General features: G+C 44.2%; 1 protein-coding gene across 1 annotated transcript in view; it reads right to left on the reverse strand.

The window, feature by feature from the left end:
• Window positions 1-502: 502 nt before the first annotated feature.
• Window positions 503-22366, reverse strand: part of SOX5 (SRY-box transcription factor 5) — a 279452-nt gene continuing 257588 nt past the window's right edge. Inside the window, exons 12-15 of the mRNA XM_066549577.1 lie at window positions 16962-17070; window positions 15633-15806; window positions 10279-10495; window positions 503-5915 (exon numbers count right to left, since the gene is read on the reverse strand). Of these exons, the coding sequence (XP_066405674.1) occupies window positions 5612-5915; window positions 10279-10495; window positions 15633-15806; window positions 16962-17070 (804 nt within the window). The 3' untranslated portion in view covers window positions 503-5611. The remainder of the gene's footprint in view (window positions 5916-10278; window positions 10496-15632; window positions 15807-16961; window positions 17071-22366) is intronic.

The following is a 22366-nucleotide window of genomic DNA, read 5'->3' on the forward strand; positions in this document are numbered from 1 at the left end:
CTTGAGAGTAAGCACCCATCAGAATAACTTACTGTCAAAACCAGGTACAAATTCATTTCATCCCACTTGGTGCCATATGCTGCTGTCAAAACTCCATGAACTGTTTAGGCAGCATGTTGGGACATTGTGACTAACTCTGAGCAGAGCTATTTTTTCTGTAGCTCGGTGTCCCTGTTTATCATTGGGTATTCCCTGGGCACAGCAGGCTCAGGGGGAACCCAGCCTGGGCAGGGGGCATGGGGCAAACCCCTGCCCATCATCCTGCACACTGCCCTGCCCACTCTGCTCAGGACCAGCTTCTCTCTGCTCTGACACCTGGGTTTGGAGGGGGAGGTGATTTCTGTCCTGTGCTTTGATGAAAATCTTCAATCCTGGAGCAGCCTGCTAAGCTGAGTCTAAATCTCATTTGCTGCTGCTGCTGGAGCCCAGGTGTTTTGCTCCCCTGGCAGGAAGGTTGGCCAGCACGCCCTTTGCTGTAAGAAGTGGGAAACAGACCACAGGATAGGTAAAGAACACATTTGCTGTTTTATTGGTGCCTTGCAGGGCAGTAATACTGAAAAAGGGGAATGCAAAAGAAACAAAAAACCCAAAAACCAAAACCGAAAACCCAGGATGGTGGCGATCCACATCGTATTTTTTTTAAAGAGTACATCAACTCCTGTTTTTTTTCATTTATTGTGGCATGAATGATAACATAAAACCAAAACATGAAAATATACAACTTATATTACACTATGTGTTATGAACAAAATATAAATCTATAACTCTATGTTATATTTACATAATTATTTCTTTTATTAAATTTCAAGTGAGATGGTAGGTTGCACATACTTTGTTTTAAGCTCCAGGCATTTGATTGTCTCTATTTCTTTTCTATTTTCATTTCACTTGTAAAATCCAAAACGTTAGAAGGAGTAAGAGCTTTAGAGCCAATGGAGCTATATAAATACTGTTTCAGCAAACCAGTGACAAAAAACACTGGGGAGTAGAGAAATCAGTCAGTAGAAAAAAACGAACTTGACACGTTCTTCAATCTGGGAAACTGACAAGTTAAGATAAAGTCGAAAAAATGTAAATATAAACCAAGCTAAACAGACAGCCCATGCCCTGTGAATTGAGGATACACTTGGATCCACATCGAGTGAATGACAGAGTTCTCTGCAGAATGCAAGGGATGGTTCTACCAGCAGTGGTCAGACAAAGGAGGTTCCTGTGCCACACACCTGCCCTGCTGCCCCACAGCTGCCTCTCCTGGCAGCACACGAATTCCTGCTCAGACCTACATTGCCACGGAGTGTAATTACTTCTGATGCTACAAATGTGATGTCAGAGGCTTCTTCGGGGACAATAACAGCTCATCTCTTTGGATTAAAAAGAAAAAGCTCTGAAAATGTGCTGTAAAAAGGTTAAAGACAATTTACTTTCTAAAAAATGATTTAATTAAAGACAGTCTACTGCAGTAACCAAATCTTTGAAATAATGTCTTCGAAGAAAGAATTTCTTCCATATGCATTCATAATAAGAGGATTTGGTTACAAAACTAATTAAATGCTATAATAATAGCTAGTGTTCTTTTCTGGGGGCCTGATTAATACAGCGGAACGGTTAGATAAAGATGTTAAATGCACTTAAAAATCCTATTTTACTAATATAAGGCATGAATAAATGGAAAAAAGGATATACTCTGTGTTATTTAATTGAGCTTAGAAGCAAGTGCCTCAGTTTTTTTCCTTTCTTTTCCCCTTTTCCCCACTGCTGGAGATGCTCTTCCTCGAGCTCCCAGGATGCACGGTGGCTTCCCCCATTCAGGAGGAGGTGCCAGGCAGCCCCCCAGGAGCATCCTGCCTCTCCAGCTTCCAGGGAACAGGGGAACAGAGCCCACCCTGGCATCAGGGCCTCCGTGAGCTTCTAGGTTAATAAATCCTCATCTCTTCTAACCTGGTTTTTCTACGTGCTCCAGGGCACAGAGCCCAGGAAAAAGAAAAAAAAAGAAACAAGACAAGATAATTTTTATAAATGCATTATTTTGCTTTTTTGTTTTTTAGGTTTTCTTTCCCCAGAAAATTCAAGAGGGACAAACAGTACCCTATTTTCAAATCTGGTCTTCTACTGCTGAAGGATATGTGGGTGCTCATCCTTGGACCTCAGAAAACATTAGCATGGGCATTAAGCATTTTGCTGGTTTGGAACCCCAGACCCATCTCTGAAAAATTTATGTTTTCATCTTTCGGCCTCGTTTTTTTTTTTTTTTTTTTTACTTTTTACCATTTCTGCATTGGTTTCAACATCCCAAAGGTGGAGGAGGGGGACAGTCTGCTACAGCAGCCCATTGCCATAGCCCCAGGGAAGGGCAGGCTGGGCACAGCCTCTCCAAGGGAATGTGCACGGAATTGTCAGCCCTGGCTGGAGCAGGGGGACAGCTGGGAGAGATGGGGAGGGCTTTGTCTGACCCCACTGTGCCAGGGACACCAGGATGGGGACAGCAGGCACTGCCCATCCCTGGTGCCCCCAGCAGCCTCTCCCAGGGCATCCAGGGCTGGAGCTTGGTCCCACTGAAGCCCAAGGGCCCCTTCCCACCGAGCCCTGCCAGCCCAAGGCTTGCTCCAAGCCCCCCTGGCACCCACCTGGAGCTAAAACAAAGTGGCCCAGAGTGACACAGTTAAACCAGAGAGTCTCTCAGCTTAACTGGGTGGAAATCAAGCATCCAGCAAAGGTGAGGCGAACCCACGAGAGTCAGAAGTCATTTGTTCACAAAGACAGGGAACGAATTTGAACGTTTTAAAAAAAATAAAATAAAAAGGAGCAAATATCTGTTTTCACATTGTACATAGTAATGATATAAAAACAATTGTCTATTTTTTTTTCTTCCTTCTTATCCAAACAGAGTGCTTCAAAAAAATTGGCTCTAGATGACTGGTGTAATTAAATAACTAAAATGAGTGATGAGAGAGCAGAAGTTAATTAAGATTGAAAACAACACTCCCATTAATTCACTCCATCATAATAAACATCAGAAGTTGACATGGCTGGGGCCAAAATTAAAATAAAAGAAAGAGAAATGGTGTGAGCAGAAGAAGAAGCGATTTGTTTTCATATGTATATATATATATATTTATATATATATAAAAAGGTAAGGTGGGGAGGGGTATCCATTTTAAATAGCCTAACAGCTTCATTTGCTGCACTGCCAAATTAGAACAGAATAAAATAAAGTTAAAAAAGGGGGGGGGTGTAAATAAATTATACATAATTTACTAATCTGGGAACAGCTGACCATTATTATTATTATTATAATTACCATTCAACACTAGCAAGAAGAGGCAGTTCAACTGAAAAAAAAACAAACCCCAACACAGTCATAAAATACAAACAGAAAAGAACCCTCTCTGACACGGAGGATATGATCAGCTACTCCAAGCATAATTTCAGAGCAAATCTTCTGAGAGAGAGAAAATAGAAAAGAATTTTTCAAAGCAGAGGTGGAAATCAAAATGGGGAAAACAGAAGAAAAGAAAAGAGATGTAGCAGGGTGCAACTGTCACATGCCCAAACATGGGAGTATTGTCCTAAGTGTTCAATGGCATTTGCTTTTTGCTTTGCACAGGTCTGCAGAGGTCAGGTTACACTTCAAGTGGGATTTCAAGAGGCAAAAAAAGGCATCCCCCCCTCCTACCTGTCCTGTTCATGGTCCTGCACCTGGCACCAAGGGCTGAATTTGCCTGATTGAGGGACTGATTACAAAATCAGGGCTGCCAAGCAGTGCTGAGCAGGGTTCTGTGAGTGCCTGGGCTGGCACTGCCACTGAGGGGTGTGGGGCTAACTTTACAAGTTAGAGGGGATAACAACAACAATGCAGCTCCCTCTGGGACAGGAATTTACTGGGAAGCAGCACAGGGTTGGCATCCTCAGCTGAAGAAACAATTCAGAGGAAGGTTTTGCCCCAGCACGATGCCAAGACCTTCCAGAGCAGCTCCCAGACCCCTTTCCTCACGCTGATGCTGCCCAAGGAAGGCAGAGCTGCCCAAGCCATGGGAGTGCTCCACATCAAGATGGAAATAGTTTAGCACAGAGAATGATTTTCCAGCTGTGAGAGGCAGCAGCGAGGGAAACTCAGCCCTGCACCAGTCTGAGTTCCTGTAACCCCACCTGGAATTTGGAAATCTCCTCACAGCCATCAGCCTTCCTTCCCACACAAACATCCCACTGGTAAAAGAAGAATTTCTGCCAGTGCACAGGACAAAAAGAAGTCACTGGAAAAAAAAATTGCCTTTTGAATCAGAGATCAGCACTCAGCCACCCTGAAGGGACGAGTTCATCAGAACTGGGCCCAGGTGGTGGTAACTTAATGATGCTCAGCACTTGGTAACATTTCCAGTGTCCCATGCAGAACAAACCCCATTTTGGACAAGCCTTTTATGTTGTTTATGCTGCCACTTGAAGTGCAAACTAAAAGTAAAGGGTTCTTACAGACCAAGTCCCTTGGAGGGTGCAGGGCTTCATTCTGGAACATGCTTTTTGCTCACGATAGTCCAAGATTATTCTTATTAGTACCATAAACACGCACACATGAAAATCCAAGACCATAAAATATTTTTTCTCTAAATTTCTTATGTCTCTCTCTCTCTTTTTTTTTTTTTTCACCTGAGAACAGCACCTACAGTTTCCTTTAAAAAGCAAAAGCAAAAGCAAAAATATATGTCTAATCTCACCAGCTGCTGGTATATCAGGTTCTTCAAGGGATTGTCTAAGATATAACACTGTCCTAACTTAAGACAGAGCAAGAAGCAAATGAAAAGCCAAAGAAAAACAAAACAAGAAGAGACCAACCCAAAAAAAGCAAATTGGACTAGTTCAGCGCTTTAGTACAAATTTGGCACTTGCTCAAAGACTCAGTATGGTGTGCAACTGATGAAGAGAAGTCCTCTCTTGAAAGGAAATGCTTGTTGGGGTTAACAGAAAGACTCCCCACTTCCTTCCTTGCCAGCCACGCGCACAGGCACGCACACACACACACTTCTGACCCAGATTTGACAGGGAGGAGGAGGAGGAGGAGGAAGAGGAAGAAGAGAAGGAGGAGGAGGAGACAGAGGGGGTTAAAAGGAATTTTATCTTTTTTTTTTTTCCTGTCAGGTGCATTACCAAAAAAAAAAAATTATTTCTCTTTAAACTGTAGCACAAAACAACAAAACACATTCACAAGCCACTTGTTGGCACTGTGTACCTGAGTGAGAATTTCTAGAACATTGTAGAACAAACAGCCATAAAGTTTATTTGAAAAAAAAATAATAATAATAAAAGGTCAACGGGTAAGACTTCAGTGCTTGGGTATAGCAGCTGAATTACTGGCATTATTTTACCCATAGCTTATATCATTCTGTTGTTGTCGTCGTCGTCTTCGTTTCCTTTCTTCTGAGCCTTTTTTCCTCTGATGCAGGCTGATGTCTATTAGTCAGCTGATGTCCCAACTAGTTAAGACTAACAGTTAAAGTAACAGTCAGTGTATGAGAAAGTTAATGTGCTTGGCCACTGGCAAGGATAAACCAGATGGGGCTTTATTGATTGATCCGTTTCCTTTCCTCCTTGAAGTCCCGCGGGCGAGCGGCGGCCCCGATCAGTTGGCCTGGCCCGCCATGTGGTTTTCACTGTCACTGCCATAGTCTGCATCGGGGTCCTCCTCCTCCTCGTCGTAGTCATCGTAGACGTCGCCGTTGGCCTCGTCGGGCTGCAGCTCCTCCTTGACGAGCGGCTCGTCGCCCTTGGGCCCGTAGGTGCCGGGGAGCGCGGGCAGGCCGGGCTCGGGGCTGCTGGACACGCTCGAGTGCTCCGAGGGCAGGTGGGGCGAGGGCATGCCCGCCATGGCGATGGCTCCCGGGTACACCACGCCCGCCGTGGCCAGCGGCAGCTGCGCCTGTTGCCTGCCGGGAGAGAGAGCTGTTAGGGATGGCAAATGGAACAACCTGGACACGCGACTTCCTGCGGTAAAACAGAAGGGAGTTTCATTTCTGACTCCAACATTCATGGATTTCCAAAAGCGGCACTAAAACCTCTCCAATGATACTAAACAAACCAACAATCCATCAAATTTCTCCTCCTCCATAAAGAACCACAAAACAATAAATTATTTACATTAAGTACATAACAGCAGCAGCTGCGCCTGTTGCCTGCTGGGAGGAGAGCGCTGTTAGAGGATACAAAATAAAACAACGTGGACACGCGACTTCCTACGGCAAAACAGAAGGGAGTTTCATTTCTGACTCCAATATTCATGGATTTCCAAAAGTGACAGTAAATTAAAAAATGATACCTCTCCAGTGACACTAACTAACCAATAATCCATTGAATTTCTCCTCCTCCATAAAAAAAACCACAAAACAATAAATTATTACATTAAGTACACAACAGCGGCAGCTGCGCCTGTTGCGTGCCGGGAGAGAGCGCTGTTAGGGGACATGAAATAAAGTGACCCGGACATGCAACTTTCTAAGGTGAAAAAGAAGGAAGTTTAATTTCTGACTTCAATATTCACAGATTTCCAAAAGCGGCAGCAAATTGAAAAATGACAGTGCCACCTCTCCAATGACTAAACTAACCAACAATCCATCAAACTTCTCCTCCTCCATAAAAAAAATGCAAAACAATAAATAATTTACATTAAGTACATAAAAAAAATTCGTTATAAAAATATCAACATCAAAAAACTTAAAAAAACTTAAAAAACCAAAACAACAGGAGAGAGTGCAGGGCGTTGGAAACCTGCATGGAACACAAGGAGAGCGAGTTCAACAGTGGGTACTCTTGGGCCTGCACAGGAATTCTTGCACCAGCACCTGAAATTCACTGAGCCATGCTTGACAAACAAACCCAAATCAACTCCACTGATAACAAAACCCCACTTCTGAAAGCATCTCTAGCTGTACCTGAGCTACACAAACGAACCCAAACCAACTCCACTGATAAGAAAACCCCATCTATAGCTGTACCTGACCTACACAGCTTCAGCTTGCCTGCTTGTGAGGGAAACTTCTTTTCTGCATCAGCTTTGGTGCCCAAAAATAAACATGCTTGCCAGCTGTGGTCCAACTTAAACCTATGTATTTTGAAAAGCTTCCTTTTAAAAAATCCAGCCTGCTATCAGGAGTGGACATTAGAGTCACAGTAACTAGACATAAACTGCCAATAGGAGAGAGGCAGCAAAGCCTAGGTAGACTGCACAGGATCGGGAAGGTGCTGCAGGAAAATGCCTCTGGGTGAGGAGAGAGCAGAGACAATGCTTCCTCCACATTCCTTCAGGGACCTGCTCATTACCAGGGAGAGGAACAGTGGGCTTTCTGGAGCCAGGATGAGTTTACAGGATGGGTCACTAAAAGCCTCCTGCTGCAAAGTGAGAGCTTCCACTGGGAGCAGCCCTTGTGAAAAGCAGATTCTCTGAAGGAAGGTGGATAAAACTGGGAGAAGGCAGACTTAAAACGGAAGCGGGCATTACTGAAAAATAAATAAAAAGCAAGGAAACAACAAGAGCATTTGAGAAAATTTCCTACAGGATGCCTTTACACAGCGTCTAAGCCTTGGAAACCTGTCTGCAGTAATGAAAGAAGAATTATTCCAGGGCACAGAAATTCCCTCAGCATCAAGAACACTAGCTGTGTTATACCAGTGTTTGTTTCCCTGAGAAGCCTCAGAGTCCTGACAAGCCCAGAGGTTTAAAATTCATGCTGCTTTTGTTGCCTTCCTGCATGAAGTAATTCCATTGCAGTAATTCTGTTCAGTACATGCTGCACATTGTAATGTCATCAGCGGTGTGTCCATCTGCACTGAAAAGCCTTGCCACAGGAGACAGGGCAGAGTCTCTTGAGATGAACATTCTTAATTAAGAATGAAACCCTTCCCTGTTCCCCTGCCTGCCTGTGCCCTGGCTGCACAGTAAGCCTCACACAGTACAGTGATCCTGAAAGGCTCTCCTCTGCCAAGCAGCTTTATACTTGTTTGGAATTGCTTGCTGCGTTTTCAGACACTTCCTGCCTGCCATCCAAGCAAGGCCTCCCTCCACAGAGCCCCTATTTCCACGTTTCTGAAACAATCCAAGTTGTCTCAGCTGAAGATACAGCTCTTAAAGTAGGGAGCAGATCTAATTTGCATTTTATTCTTAATTCAGGAGGAAGGCTTTTGTTTTCTGGAGTCAGCATCCCTGCAACAAGATTCAGCACACTTAAATTGGTTTTAATATTTAACAATAGGAACACTTTGCACTTAAATGGTGCTTTTCAGAGTGCTTTTCAAATATTAAATAATTTAAGAATAGTATTCTTCCACCTCTATGGGATGTCCAGCCTAGAGGATCTTGAAGCAGTCCTCAGACACTACTGTATTAGGGCGCTCAGCAGGCCCTGCCTGACACGCTACCACTGAAGATGAGGACACTGAAATAGCGAACATTAAAAAATTCCCAGTCCTTCCCACTGGGATGCCTCCAGCACAGCCACAGCTCCTGCTAAACCAAGCCCTTACTGTGGTGCCCAGGCAGGAGCTGGGCTGGTGTTGGGGAGTTTAGCCCTAAATGACCTGTACGGGTGGATGCAACAGATGGGGCACCTAAACCCACCTAAATAACCCATCTAAACCAGGAATGCAATGCTGGGACTGGTGCCTGCAGCCACGGGCCACTCTGCCAACTGCCTCCAGAAAGATTTCGCCCTGGGTTCTGCCCCAGTGCAAATTACCTCCAGAAATGTCTTGATTTCAATGTCAGCCCTGTTTGGAAAGCTGAATTTCTGTAGGCAGAATGTTACAAGGTTAATTTTTCCCCATGATGAGGCATGCATGTTAACCAGATAAGCAGCGTTTGGGGGGCTCTGTTGCCACCTATTCTTTTTCCATAAGGCCTCCTCCTCTTTTTTAATCTCTTGATGCCAAATGTTGGCTGACTTCCCTGTGTTTGTTTCAGTGCTTACCACTGGGATCACTGGACCTGCCAACACCACAGGGTTAAGCAGCTCAAATTTCTCTGCTGAGCAGCTTATTCTAACAATGCACACTGTAGCTGTTTAAAACACAGGCTGCTGACACTTAACAGTCACTGGATAGATGCTCTCTCCTTTATTGCTACTTCCAGCCATTAACTGAAGAGATGTGCAACCCAGTTAATACCGAAAGGATTCCAAACTCAGATGAAAAAGAACACAAATTCCATTATTTCAGGGGGTCACTCTTGTTGCTGGTTTTGCCTGGTTTTTTTAGGATCCCTGTGTAGCTTTTAATTTTCACATGTGAGTACAGAAATATCGTGTAATATTTGATTACTTTGGATTCTTTTTGATCTGCTGTAACCAACACCAAGGAATATCTGCAGAGGGAAAATATATGCTAGTCTTCTAGGCATATTTTATTCTAATCATATTGTAACATTCTGATCTATTAGCTGTTTATCAGAACTGGCCTTAAAATTTCTGCTCAAGAGAAAGGATTTAACTTGCTGGACTGTAAGACACTCCCTGGAAGGAGAAATGAACAATGCAGACATGATGGAAACACAGCTTGGCATCAATGAACTGAGCCATGTCCATATTTCAGCTCAAGTTCAGTGTGCTCAGCAGTCCTTTTGCAGACCACTTGCCACAGATCCTACTGAATGCCAACTTTTTTTGCTTTTGGATCCTGAGGCACTACCACAGAATCCTTCAGATACTCTCTCTGAGGCCTCTCAATAGCTGTAAGGCTTTACTAGAAGACTTATTACTAGAAGACTTATTTCTTCAACCTGGCCCTCAGTGACCTGGGCTCCATCTGCACCACTGTCCCCAAAGCCATGCACAATTCCCTCTGGGACACCAGGGACATCTCCTACACAGGATGCGCTGCACAGCTCTTTTTCTTTCTGTTCTTCACCTCAGCAGAGTTTTCCCTCCTGACCATCATGTGCTATGACCGCTACGTGTCCATCTGCAAACCCCTGCACTACGGGACCCTCCTGGGCAGCAGAGCTTGTGCCCACATGGCACATTTCTTTAGAAATAAGTTTCATTGGAAAATCTTAAAGCCTTTTTTCTCATGATCAGAGTGGAAATGAGACAAGTGGCTGAGGTGTTGAGTGTAAAGCAGAGCCAACGATAAGGTTCCTGAAGCTGCCCAGCCTCCTCCTGGAACACTTTGCTGTGCAACACAGCTCTCATTTCCTGTCAGCAACACCTAACGCTCTCTCCAATAAACTACAATAAAGAATGAAGATTTCCCCCCGATTCTGGCTAGTTTTTGGAAGGGAGGGGCGTGTGGGAGGTGCCCTACCCGACGTTGAAGTACTGCCTCATCTCCTGGCGCCGGTTGCGCATGATGGCCTTGTACTCGCCGATGCGCAGCTTCTTGCCGTCCACCAGGCACGTGCGCTTGGGCCGCGGCTTGTACTTGTAGTCTGGGTACTTCTCCAGGTGCTGCTTGCTCAGCCGGGCCTGCTCCTCGTAGTATGGCTGCTTCTCTAGGTTTGTCATAGCTTTCCAGCGAGATCCTGCCACCAAAACACAGAAAACAAGAGAAAAAAAAGAGATGAGATGCCACTCGTCCCCAAACGCTGCCAAGGCAGGGGAACAAGTAGGTCACCCAGAAGAAGACACCCAAGGCCATTTGGCTTCGGGCTGGGAATCTGTCAGAGCTTCTAGACAGGGTTCTGCTCTTGTTTGTGTTTGACTCATAAACGTCCTGGGGATGGCCAAGATGCACAGAGAGGTGGCACTGGAAATTTTGACCCAATATTTTACTGAAATTTATCTACCTTACAAAGCCTTTCAGATGGGCAGTAAAACCATGATCCTGACAATGGCAACCCTGACACTTTGTTCCAGGAAAGAAGGCAGTGTATTTTGGAGGGATGGACACACAGAGTCTGCTCTGCTGTGGCCCCACATTTCCCCTGGCCACGTGCCTGCTCACAGCTCCTGCTCATGGAAGGCTCCACTCCACATGCTGCTGTCTGTGATCCACGGCTGGATCGAGGCATCAGATCTGCAGAAGTCCACAGCCTAATCCTTCTGACAAACACTGTGTCTTTCTGGCTCCCAGGCTGGTGGTCAGGAGAGGAACTGACTGTAAATGTTCTGCAGTCAGGTACACGAGCCTGCAAAGACCCTAAAGCAATGCCTCTGAAAGCTATAAACTATCCCAGATGTGTCAGTGGGGTTTTAACTCCAGGACCAAGTGCTGGGAAACACTGCCAGCCCCAACTGAAAGAATTTACTGTATCATGAAGGGAAAAGCACTGGGCTACTGGCACATCTCTCCCAGGAGCTGCACTATGGCTTCATTGCTGGGAGCCCTGATTTCTGACTATGCTAACCTGGATATTTGAGATAGGGATATACTAAAGACTTCAAAATTGTTTTCAACTGCCTGCTGAAAGTTATAAACTAGTATTTCTTAAAGGATATAATATGGGAGCAGAAAGTAAAAGTTCTGGAATCAGTTGCCCCATTTTATTTTTCCATTAAATATAGAAGTGCTTCAGGGTAAGATACATTTCAAATAACAGGAATAGTTCAAGCTGTGAAACCTGTGGCCTAGAAAGAAAACTTTATTGGAAAATAGTCAAGTTTCCCACTGGAAAAATGTTTGAATAGTTTCTCAATTTAATGGGTTCATAATGCCATATGTCATACTTGACTTCCTCTTGTTCCTCATTTTTTATGGTCAGCTCATGCTGCTCCTCAGGCTGGTCTTATCCCACTGTACCCCCAAGACTTGCAGTAGAGGGAGCACAGTTATCCTTTCCCCAGGAAAGAAAACACTTTCATTCCCTCTAGAAAGGCCCCTTAGGATCCGGGGACACCATTTTCCCCGTTACTCTTTGGATCTTTATTCCATGGGCTTCCAGAGAGAAGAGCTGGTACCAGCTGCCCACACATCCAGAGATAAGCAGTGTATGAACAGTGATGTCTTTGTCCTGAGAAGGGCAGTGGGCATGCCTTTCTCAGCAAACACTGCTTTTAACTCAAACCCATAATTTTTCATCCTGTTTACAGCATGCAGAGATCCCCCAGCTAGCCCTGGAATGGGAAGGAGTTTAATGGCATTGATATTAGCTTAGGCCCAGCACCATAACTGCATGACTAGATGGCTTTTAGGGTCTGGACTGGAACTCCTGCACATCCCCTCTAATGCCACACAGAGTGCCTGGGCACTGGTGCCTCACAGGGCAGCACCCCTGGGACCAGGACCCTGCTCAGCAGCTTGGGGCTCCTGCACAGAAACTATTCCCAGCTTTTCCTGGCAAAGACAGTGGCTGGAAAAATGACACTGACTTTCCTCCCGGACTCGGGGGTGGATGACACAGTGACTGCACACCAACCTGAGGGAGCTCCCTGCTCACCATCCGTGCTGGGAAGCTTTGAGTGGGTCAGGCATGCAGGGCTTTTCTGCTTGACCATGAAACAGGAGTCCATTCCCCTCCCTGGCTGCATGCAAAACCACAAGCAGGATGCCAGCACAACTCCCCCTGATGTGGTGGCCCAAGTATTTAGGAAAAAACCCCAAATTCAAAGGCTTTGCAGCACCAAGCAAAGCTCCTGCCCCTCAGCTGAGCCAGGGCAGCCAGAGCTGTGCTCACACAGCTGTGTGTGACTGGCAGCACATCTGGAGAGGGCAAATCTTTGAGTCCAGGGAAGAAGAGAGATGCCCTCACCCCTGCCCAGACACTTGTGCTCCAGGCACACACGTGCAAGGTTCAGAGCTCTGCTCACTGCTGCTTTTAAGCCAAGTTTCTCTGACAAGACTTTTCAGCTGTTTGCAATATTCTCTAACTTTCAGTGCATTAGACTGACATTTTTCAACCTGAGTACCTGAATCAGGCGGATTTTATGCTTAAAAACATTCTCACATAGACCAACCCTTCATGGAATGTATAGGTATGAGTACACATTCATGTAAACATGTATACATTCCAAGAGAATTTCTGAAGCTAGTCATTAACTTCATTTTTTTCCTAAAATCTTTACGTAGATTTCTCAGTGAAATTAATTAAAATATTTACCGAAATATCTAAACAATGCATTATTAAATTGACAGGGTCCAGCAGTCCCATTTTAGCACTTTTTAACAATTTACTAAAAAAACCATTATCCACAAGTTTAAGTTGCAATGAACAGATGGATGACAAACGTATGCACAGATGAATTTAGTGACAAATCCGTGTATCTCATTTTTATGCTCAAAACATAATACCACAGTGTCAAACATAATCCCCAGAGAATTCTAGTGCTGGGAAGGGCACCTCCTCTCATTTTACTATAAAAATGACCCTGGACTGGTAGAACTCTATCTAAGTTACTCTGTGTGACAACAAGCTCTGTGACCTCAACGTGTAGCAGTGCTGCTGGAAAAATGGGAAAGAGAAATTGTGGCTTCCTAATAAGGACACCCTAATATCTGGTTGAACTGTGAGATTTAATTGGTCACCCTGTGCCAGTTAGCAGACAGCTCCCTGCTGGCTTCAAAAGCCTGGCCTTTTGCAGCTAAGGGAAGAACTTTGTAATATGTTTCTGTCAAGAAGGAAGATGCCAGGACATCCCTCTCTATCGCACATGTAGAATGAGAAAAAAAATCAAATGTGATGCTGTAAAGAAATAGAAACATCATCTTTCACTGTCTCAGACCTTGCTTTTCCCCATATCTGGCAGCAAAACAGAGAGTTTGGAGTCAGCTATACTGTCTGTCACCTCAACAGGATCTGTAATGAATTTGCACATTTTACTCCAACTACTGTATATCTAATCAGAAAAAGATGTCTCCATATCTCCCTGATCTAGCGCCAAATAGTAAAAGGTGATTCCTTATGTTAACAATTTCAGCAGAATGGCTTATTAAAACCAGATTTTAGGGTATTATAAAATGCTTAGAAGCCCTTTAAAATGTCAACCAGGATCCCCAGAGACTGCGTAAAATGTCAGCCCAGCTCAAGCGCCTGTTTTAAGCAGAATGAATTAGCAGCGTGCTGTCGGAGGTTGTTATCCAAAACAATCAGTTAAGAGGGAAAACATCAAGCTCCCTTTGTACTTTCTATATGAAAAGGGCCATTCAGAATGATCTTGTAGATTTCTGAGGCTGATTACTTAAAAACAGGTTTAACCAGGTCTACTCTCAATTTAGAACCAGACCAAAACTATTACTGCCCTGTCCTCCGGCTAATCACATCATACACCTCTGACCAGTATAATCACTTTTAACCAGTATAAGGTTCTACTGCCATCAACATAGCCAATTTAGCCTTCTAATCCTGTTCCCATAGCTAATCCAATCATCTCGTACCACCCTTTAAATCATGGGTTAATATCATCACATCTGCCATCCGTGGCAATACATTTTGCTTCTCCAACCAATTTATCTCATTCCCACTTGCCCCCTGCTAACTTTTCATAATACCACTCTAATCAAGGGAAGCCTCAAACCTCTGACCAGTCTAAACCTGGCATATTTACCAGCCCTGCAGCTGGTTAATGCTGCCATTAAAACTGCACTGCATCTCTTGAGCAGCCTGCAAAACCAGTGAGATCTGCAGCACAGGTAAACATGTTCCCTGCTTAGCTACTGGCCTGAAGGATGGTTAGGTCCTGTAGCTGTTTTTATTGGTAAAAAAAAAATTCTTTCTAATTTGGTTGCAGATATATTATTTTTCTGCTGAGATGTAATTCACTGGCCTCAGTGAGCCTCACTGGCACCTACTGCATCCTCCAGCACAGTACAGAGGAGTAACTTTGGACAGAACATGGTCCTGAGAACCTGATCAAATACTGACCAGTTGGAAGAATTTGGCATGAGATTCAGCAGAGGATGCTTGAGACAGATAGTGATCAGGACGTGAAGAGCAGACAATATGGAAATCAGGGTTTTTTTAAAATTCTTTTCAATGTACAAAGAATGAAGAACCACCAAGTGTAGGAGAAGATCAGGTTTGGGTGATAGCTGGTTGCCTCTGAAATGAATCTAAGTTCACTCTTAATTCTTCTCCAAGCAAAACTCACGAACCCTAATGAAGTGAATTAAGGGCTATTTAAAGGGGGTTCAGCTCCTTTAAAAAAGAATACAATCTCTATGAGCGGATAAATACTGATTTCCCACAATTACATTGTGGGCCCTCAAGCAGCCACCAACAAAGAGTGCGTTAAAGCTCTACACTACAAAAATATAAGAACTTTATGACTCCCTCCCCATTAACAGGCTAATCTATATTTAAATAGGAGAATTAATGCTAGAATAAGTAACCAGGTGCACAAATCTGTGGGGCCTGCTGAGATGCATCTGCAGGGCCTGAGAGAACTGACAGATGAACTGGCTAAACCACTACTGGAGAAGCTTTGGCAGTCTGGTGAAGTTACTGCTCTCTGGAAAAGGAGAAACGTAACCCCCATGTCTAAAAAGGAAAACCTGGGAACTACAGGCTACTCCATCTCTCCCCTGTGTATGGCAAAATTGCCACCACAACCTCAATAATTACATAGAATATTTCAGTGTGGTTAATCCACACTGCTGGGCAGCACAGGGGAAGCTCCCATCGCTGTTCTTGGTGCAGTGACTGAAGGGTGAGAGAAAAAGCAGCAATTCTGTTCTGTCAGGCGCTCGGCTGAGCTCGGTCAGAACCTTCTCCAACTCACTCTTACCTAGGATCTTGCTGATGTTGGAGTTGTGCATGTCGGGGAAGGCCTGTAGGATCTTCCTGCGCTCGTCCTTGGCCCACACCATGAAGGCGTTCATGGGGCGCTTGATGTGCGGCTCGTTGCTGCCGCGCCCGCGCGACTCCCGGTAGATCCGCGACTCCGACACCCCCGCGCTCCCTGCAAGGCAAGGAAAAGGGCTCCACTCCTCTGCCAGCAGCACCCAGCTCAGCTGCTGCACGCCCCATGAGGCAGCATTCACAACATGTAATGGTTCATACATCTTATATTGCCACGTTTAGTTATTCCATTAATTCAGCATCACGCACCTGATCAGGAGTTTTCATTGCTTTTAAATACAAAGTGTTATGCTTTGTAACATAGCTTTTCTAAGCCATCTTTTACTGCTTAATTACATAAACCAAATATGTATTTATCAAGCAGGTTTACTTTTTGTTTTCATCCTTTCTTGCTTACAGAATGCTGGTCATATTATGTCACCTTTCTTCTACATTTCTGTCACTATAGGACACAAAAAAACACAAGCGCACACCACTGTTCTCAAGGTGAAGGAAAAGGGAAGTTTATTTTCTGACTCCAACATTTATAGTTTTCTAAGAGTGCCAGTGGATTGGAGGGTGACAGTGCCACCTCCCCAATGACACTGGTCAAACTAACAGTCTATCAACTTTCTCTTCTTCTATAAAGGAATGCAAAACTATGAGTTATTTACAGAAAGTGTGTGAGAAAGTTCACTACAAGAATGTCAACATCAGAAGGCTTAGAAAATCTTAAAAAACCAGAGTGACACGTTTCTGTGATAGAAAGGGTGTGATAGATGGCAATACTGGGCATTTCTTCTTAAGCAATTCTCTAACTAGCAAAATTTACATACTTGTCTGTTTTCGTGATTACATCTCCTTAACAATATATGCAATAACAGAGAAACAAATAAACATTGTGCTCACTTCATCAAACCAGTAAAGCCCCCACAGATGCAGAGCACACAGCACTTATGGAGGATCAGGCCTACACTTCATGGCTTCCCTATGTGATCTCATTTACCCAACATATATTTGCCTCCTTTAGTCCCTTCTATTATCAGAAATACATTTTTGGTCCCATCTTGAGACCTTCAGTGGACAGAGGGAAGGTTAAAAATCATCTCCAGACTTAAAACACCCCACGATGAATCACTTCCTCCTGCCTTGTTTCATAGCCATTTATTGCTAACAGCTCGTATTCCTCATGGGCCTCCAAAGCACTGGATTCTCCCTCAGATCCCATTGACACACACACACAAACCTGGAAATCAGTAAAATCATTGGTACTGACCATCAGAATCTCCACTCATGTTGAAATCCATCATTGCATGGCTGAACTTCCCATCTTCACTCTGCTTTACTGCCAGCTGCTGGGTCAGGGTCTCCAGTGTGGTTTTGTCCTATATGGGCAGGATGACAGGATTTGGATCAGGAAAATAATTAAATGTTGTAACTCCAAAGTTTGGACATTATTTAGGAGGTTTTTAGGGAAGCTAGATAACTATACACAAGAGTTTACTGAGCCATGTATTGAAGAATAAATAACAATGCTTCTTCTGGAAGAGACAGGGTTACAGACTCTGCCATAAAGTCCTTTTCAAAACTTGCTCATTAACTAGTGATAAGCAAACTCCATAGTGTTGAAAAGATTGGCTTAGTTAGGCATGATAAAACTGGCTGCACATCTGAAGAAAACTTCAACTCTCTGTGTTCCTGGGGCTGCAAAGCTGGCCTGAAGTTTAGGTGACACATGCTCTTTTGCAATGCATTTACTGTAGCACTCTATTTCTAGCCTGCAATCCAAGTGCAGAGACATGCATGGCTTTGCTCTGTTTCTTTTTTACAAGGCAGTATTTTAGGAAGCAGCCCATAGGGCAAGAAAAAACATCCTACAGTTCAAACTGACTCAGGCCTTGGGAAAGGTTCAGCCTGAATTAAGCATGATCCTTGGGCAGCAGTTTGTGTTCTTGTCCAGACTGTTTTGTCCAACCCTGCTAACACCCCGTCCATCACTCATGTGGTCAGAACTAACTGTGAACCCTGGATTGCAACAGGCTGCTGTGTGCTGCCAATTAATCTGTCTAAAGACTGCCAGAACAACATGCTAGGGCAATTCATTCCAATGTCCTCTTCAAAACACCTCGCTTCCCCCAGAATTTGACTTTACAAACACAAAGGTGTTCCATTTTCCAACTGTTTTTGTTTTCCCAATGACTTCTGCTCATGAGCACTCTTTCTTCCTGACAATCATATGTTTAAAAATAAATCTTTCAGGGAAGCAATACTAACATTTCAAAATCTCAGGCACTGTGCCTTTTGCAAAGCTAAGAAAATGAAATGATGTGGCATGATAATGAAGCGGCTCCAGTCGAAAAAATTCTTTTGAGCTTCTTCCTGAAAGAAAAGATTTCTGTTTCCTTGCTCTATTCTACTCCTGCTGGCTGTAAAAGATCAATAAACTAAAAAAACTTTCAGTTTCCACATGGCAACTGTTTCACGTAGCCTAATAATGTCACTGGGATGTGTTACACAGGAAAACAGAAAAGAGAACAATGCAAATACAGAAATGCTTCCTGCAAAGTGATGTCCCTGCATCTGCAATTCAAAGAATGGTTCAAATTCATGTAAGTCACCGCACAAAGATTTTCTCAGGAACAGTTAGAAACAAGGCTAATGTGCTCAACTTTGTATTTTCAGAGTTTAGGGAACATGAGGTTAACTTTCCTATTCCTCACATTCATCTTCATTACAAATCCCTTTTACACTCCTGGTGCTTTGTCTACACCCTGACACTTCAGCATGCAAGAGGAGTTATCCTCCTGGCTTTTGCAGGAAGAGCTCATGCAGCACACTCAGCCTATCCAAGGAAAATGGTTTCCATAACACTACCAGGCACAGCAGATCCAGAAAACTTGGAGAACCTTCAAATAAGCACCTCAACTAGCCAGGCATTTAGCTTCTCCCAGCTCTTTGATCCACCGTTTTTAACTCAGCTCTCATTTCCAAAGCAGCCTGTCAGAAGTCAAAAAGTCAGGACTAAGCTGAATTTGTATTTCTTCCAAATTGATTGCAGATATATGATGGAAGTCAACAGTTTTTTCTTCAGAAAAAAAAAAATCTATTTACTGTCAACTTCATAATGCCAGAGTCCTGCAAGGCACAGCCCAGCTATGGCTCTTTGGGAGCCTGACCTAGCCCAGGTTTGGTTCCTTGGTCAGAGCCTGACTCAACTTGTGAGACAAGCAATTCTAAAAATTAGACAGCACAAAGCAGCAAAAACAAACAGCAAGGAGCACTCCTGTCCTTCCAGGAGAAGAAACATGAAACATAGCCATCTCTTGTTAAACAGAAAGGGATTCCAAATTTCTGAATTTTGTATCAGACCTCAGAAGGCTGCAAGACATTTCATAAGTATTTTATTTCTTCCTGAAGGGTTTCCTAATGATCATTTCTATTGGATTGTAGGAGAGACTCTCTGGAGGGGCAGCAAGAGCTCTGTTGACTGGATCATTTAAAATTCTAATGGGTAAACCAGAGAAGATAATACTGTAGAGAGCATGCAATCTCAAAATAGCTCAATTGTTCAAAGTATAACCAGAGAGGTTTCATCAACAGCCACAATGTGATGAGAAGTTTCTAAAACTTTATTAATCAAAGAAATTAACCTGCCACAGAAGACTGATTTGCACCATAACTTCTACAAATGCCCTAATTATATTTAAAAGAACAAAAACACATACACACATGGAGTATGTCATGTAAAAAAAAAATATAAGAAATGACTAAGCACCACAAGTCAGACTCAGTTTTGTGGTCAGCTGCAAAAGTTACTTGGCTCTCTGTCATGGATAGCTGTCGTAGTTTAACAAAACATTGATCTAAAAAATGACAAGAACTTGGTTGCAGTCTCTTTCATAGAAGAAACATAAAACAAGAAGAGTCAAAACATATGTAGAACAGCCTGATCCTGTTTGCCAGAACTCCTCCCACTACTAGATGAAAGTGAAGCAAGCCCTTGGAAGGTCTGAGGAACAAAAACATCCTGCTGGCTTCGCCTCCTGTCCTCCCTGCTCCCCCAGCACCAGGGCTCAGGGGGCACTGGGAGCATCCCACACCTCCATCTAAGGGGACTGCAACCCTGGGCAGGCTGGGCACATGGTCTGGGCACAAGGCCTGGCTCCCTGCTCCCTCTGGAGCCATCCTGCGAGGGCTGGGCACATGGCCTGGGCACATGGCCTGGCTCCCTGCTCCCTCTAGAGCCATCCTGCGAGGGCTGGGCACATGGCCTGGCTCCCTGCTCCCCCTGGGGCCATCCTGCGAGGGCTGGGCACATGGCCTGGGCACATGGCCTGGCTCCCTGCTCCCTCTAGAGCCATCCTCCAGCCTGGGCTGCCTGGCAATCCCTGCAGTGCTCTGGCAGGAGCCATTTCCCCATGGCATAATCCAGTTTTGCACTGCCACTGGAGCAGGATTCTCTCCTCTGCTGCTCTCCTCACTCTACCCCTGCTTTCCCTGACAGGAATACTTCTCTCTGTTCTGATGCCTGCAGAGAAAGAGCCAGTTCCAGAGGAGGAGTTCAGGACCATAACTTCACATTCAGGACCATAACTTCACATTCCTGCTTTCCACATCCCAAGGGAACTGAAGGGCCAGGCAAAAAGAAAGGTGGAGAGTGCCAAACACAGTTACCTAGGGACTGCAAGGAGAAGCTTGCTGATCACCTCTTGCACCTAGGAATTCCCCACACACAGATGGACACGGCCTGCTACCTTTGCTCAATGTCAATAAACTAAAAAGAAACAGATGGTTGCCTGCTACCGTCCTTTTGTGTGTCTCATTTCTTCCCTTCCCCTCCAACTACAGTATGTCCAGCTATTTCCCATATCTAAATGCTAAAGGTGGTATGTTCAAATAGATTTGGGTTTTGAGGAGGTAGTTTTTATCTGAGATTGATGAGCAGGACCTGTGGCAGCATCTGATGGGGTTCATGGTACTGAGGCACATGAGCAAGGGCCTGTAAATATCACCCCTTCCAACACATGCCCTGCTCAATATGCACCAGATCTTAAAGTTTTGGGCAGATTAATTGCTATGATTGCACAATAAAAGTTCAGTTTATGACAGAAAAACATACTGAATTATTAGACAAGGTGGTGGCACCAGGTGTTATCCATTCAACCCTGTGGTGTTCTCCTCAGCTCTCCGAGAAGTGAAGTGTCCTATGCTCCATCCAGCACAAATGAAGACTTTGTAAAGGTAATCTTTGTGTGCAATCCCTCTGCCTCTTGTGATAGCAAACATCAGAATAGGCTGAGCTCTACACTTTCCCCCAGAGTCCCACCAAGCTTGGAGAACAAAAGGTAGGCAGGCATGAGGGATGGTGGAGAGCTGGGAGAACTCAGGGAACAGCTGGCAGCAGTGAGAGCTGTGCCCAGAGCTTGGCACAGGATGGATTATCTGCACTGCAGGCTCTGCTCCTGCCCATGAATGCCACGGTGCTCCACAACAGGTGCTGTGCACTCTGCCCAAGCCTTGCTATGGCCCAGATCCTGCCACACCTCTACCTGCTGCAAGACAATTGCCAGCTTCTTTCAGAGAGATTTGGGTTTTTATGTGTCCCCAAGTGCTCTTCACTCATCACTGAATTACCCACATTTCACAAAGAAAGGCAGGATTATTAACAGCTTACCAGAAGGGAAACTGAGTCACACATTATGGGATTTGCCAAAGGCTCCTTAGAAAGGCTGATAAACATTTTAGTAACTGAAATTAGCACTCCTGAATCTTCCACAAAAATTACCATCTCAAGCCTGTAATTTCTTTATGAGTGTGGAATTGTGACTTGCTGATGGCACAGGGCACCAAGGAGAGCAAAATAAAAAAAAGCAGTTATAGATCCACCACTGCAATGGACCTTGCTTAAGCAACGCCTGCAGGGCTGTAAAACTCATAAAAAGCACATGCATAAATGATAAAATAGAGTGAGGCTTTCAAATGTTGACTCAGTAATTGTTAAACCCCTTCTGGCTGCACAATTTTATAGTCTTCTACTGTACTAATGAAAACGCAAGAAACAACAAAGAAAGGCTTTAGCCTTCCAATTATATAAACTCTGTGGACCACCAAAGAAGATGAAAGATTATTTATAATGCCACAGCAAGTTATCATTTGGGAGATTTTTTGTTGTTCCATCAAAGTTGAGTATGAAGAAACAATGCATTCACCACCCCCTCAGCCTTTTCAATCTTGCTTATCCAAGATCTCTATTTTTCATGGAATAATCCACCCACAGAATCTAAAAGCAGCATTAGAAACAAGAAAATAAAAGAACAGTCTTTATATGTGGCTCTTCCTGATTTTATGGTACTCCTTTCAAAATTATGACATGCAGTCTAAGCTGGGGCTGCATCAGCTGGAACCATACCTTTTGGTTTACAGCAGTTATTAAAACCCAAATTGCCTCAATAGTGCCCAGAAATCACTGTCCCTGGTTTGCAATCTTACATGAAGGGTCACACAGACTCAGCAGAGAGTTCCTTATGGGGAGGTATAGGGAAAAGATCAGAATGACCATGAAGACATTTAATTACTGCCCTCTCAGGAACAGACACCAATTCACAGAGAGAATCTGCTGCAACTTACACATTCATTTCTCTTTGTTGTGCATTGTGGACACAGGGCCTCAGTTTCTAAGGG

Source organism: Molothrus aeneus, chromosome 5, assembly GCF_037042795.1.
Source record: "Molothrus aeneus isolate 106 chromosome 5, BPBGC_Maene_1.0, whole genome shotgun sequence".
Lineage (NCBI taxonomy): Eukaryota > Metazoa > Chordata > Aves > Passeriformes > Icteridae > Molothrus > Molothrus aeneus.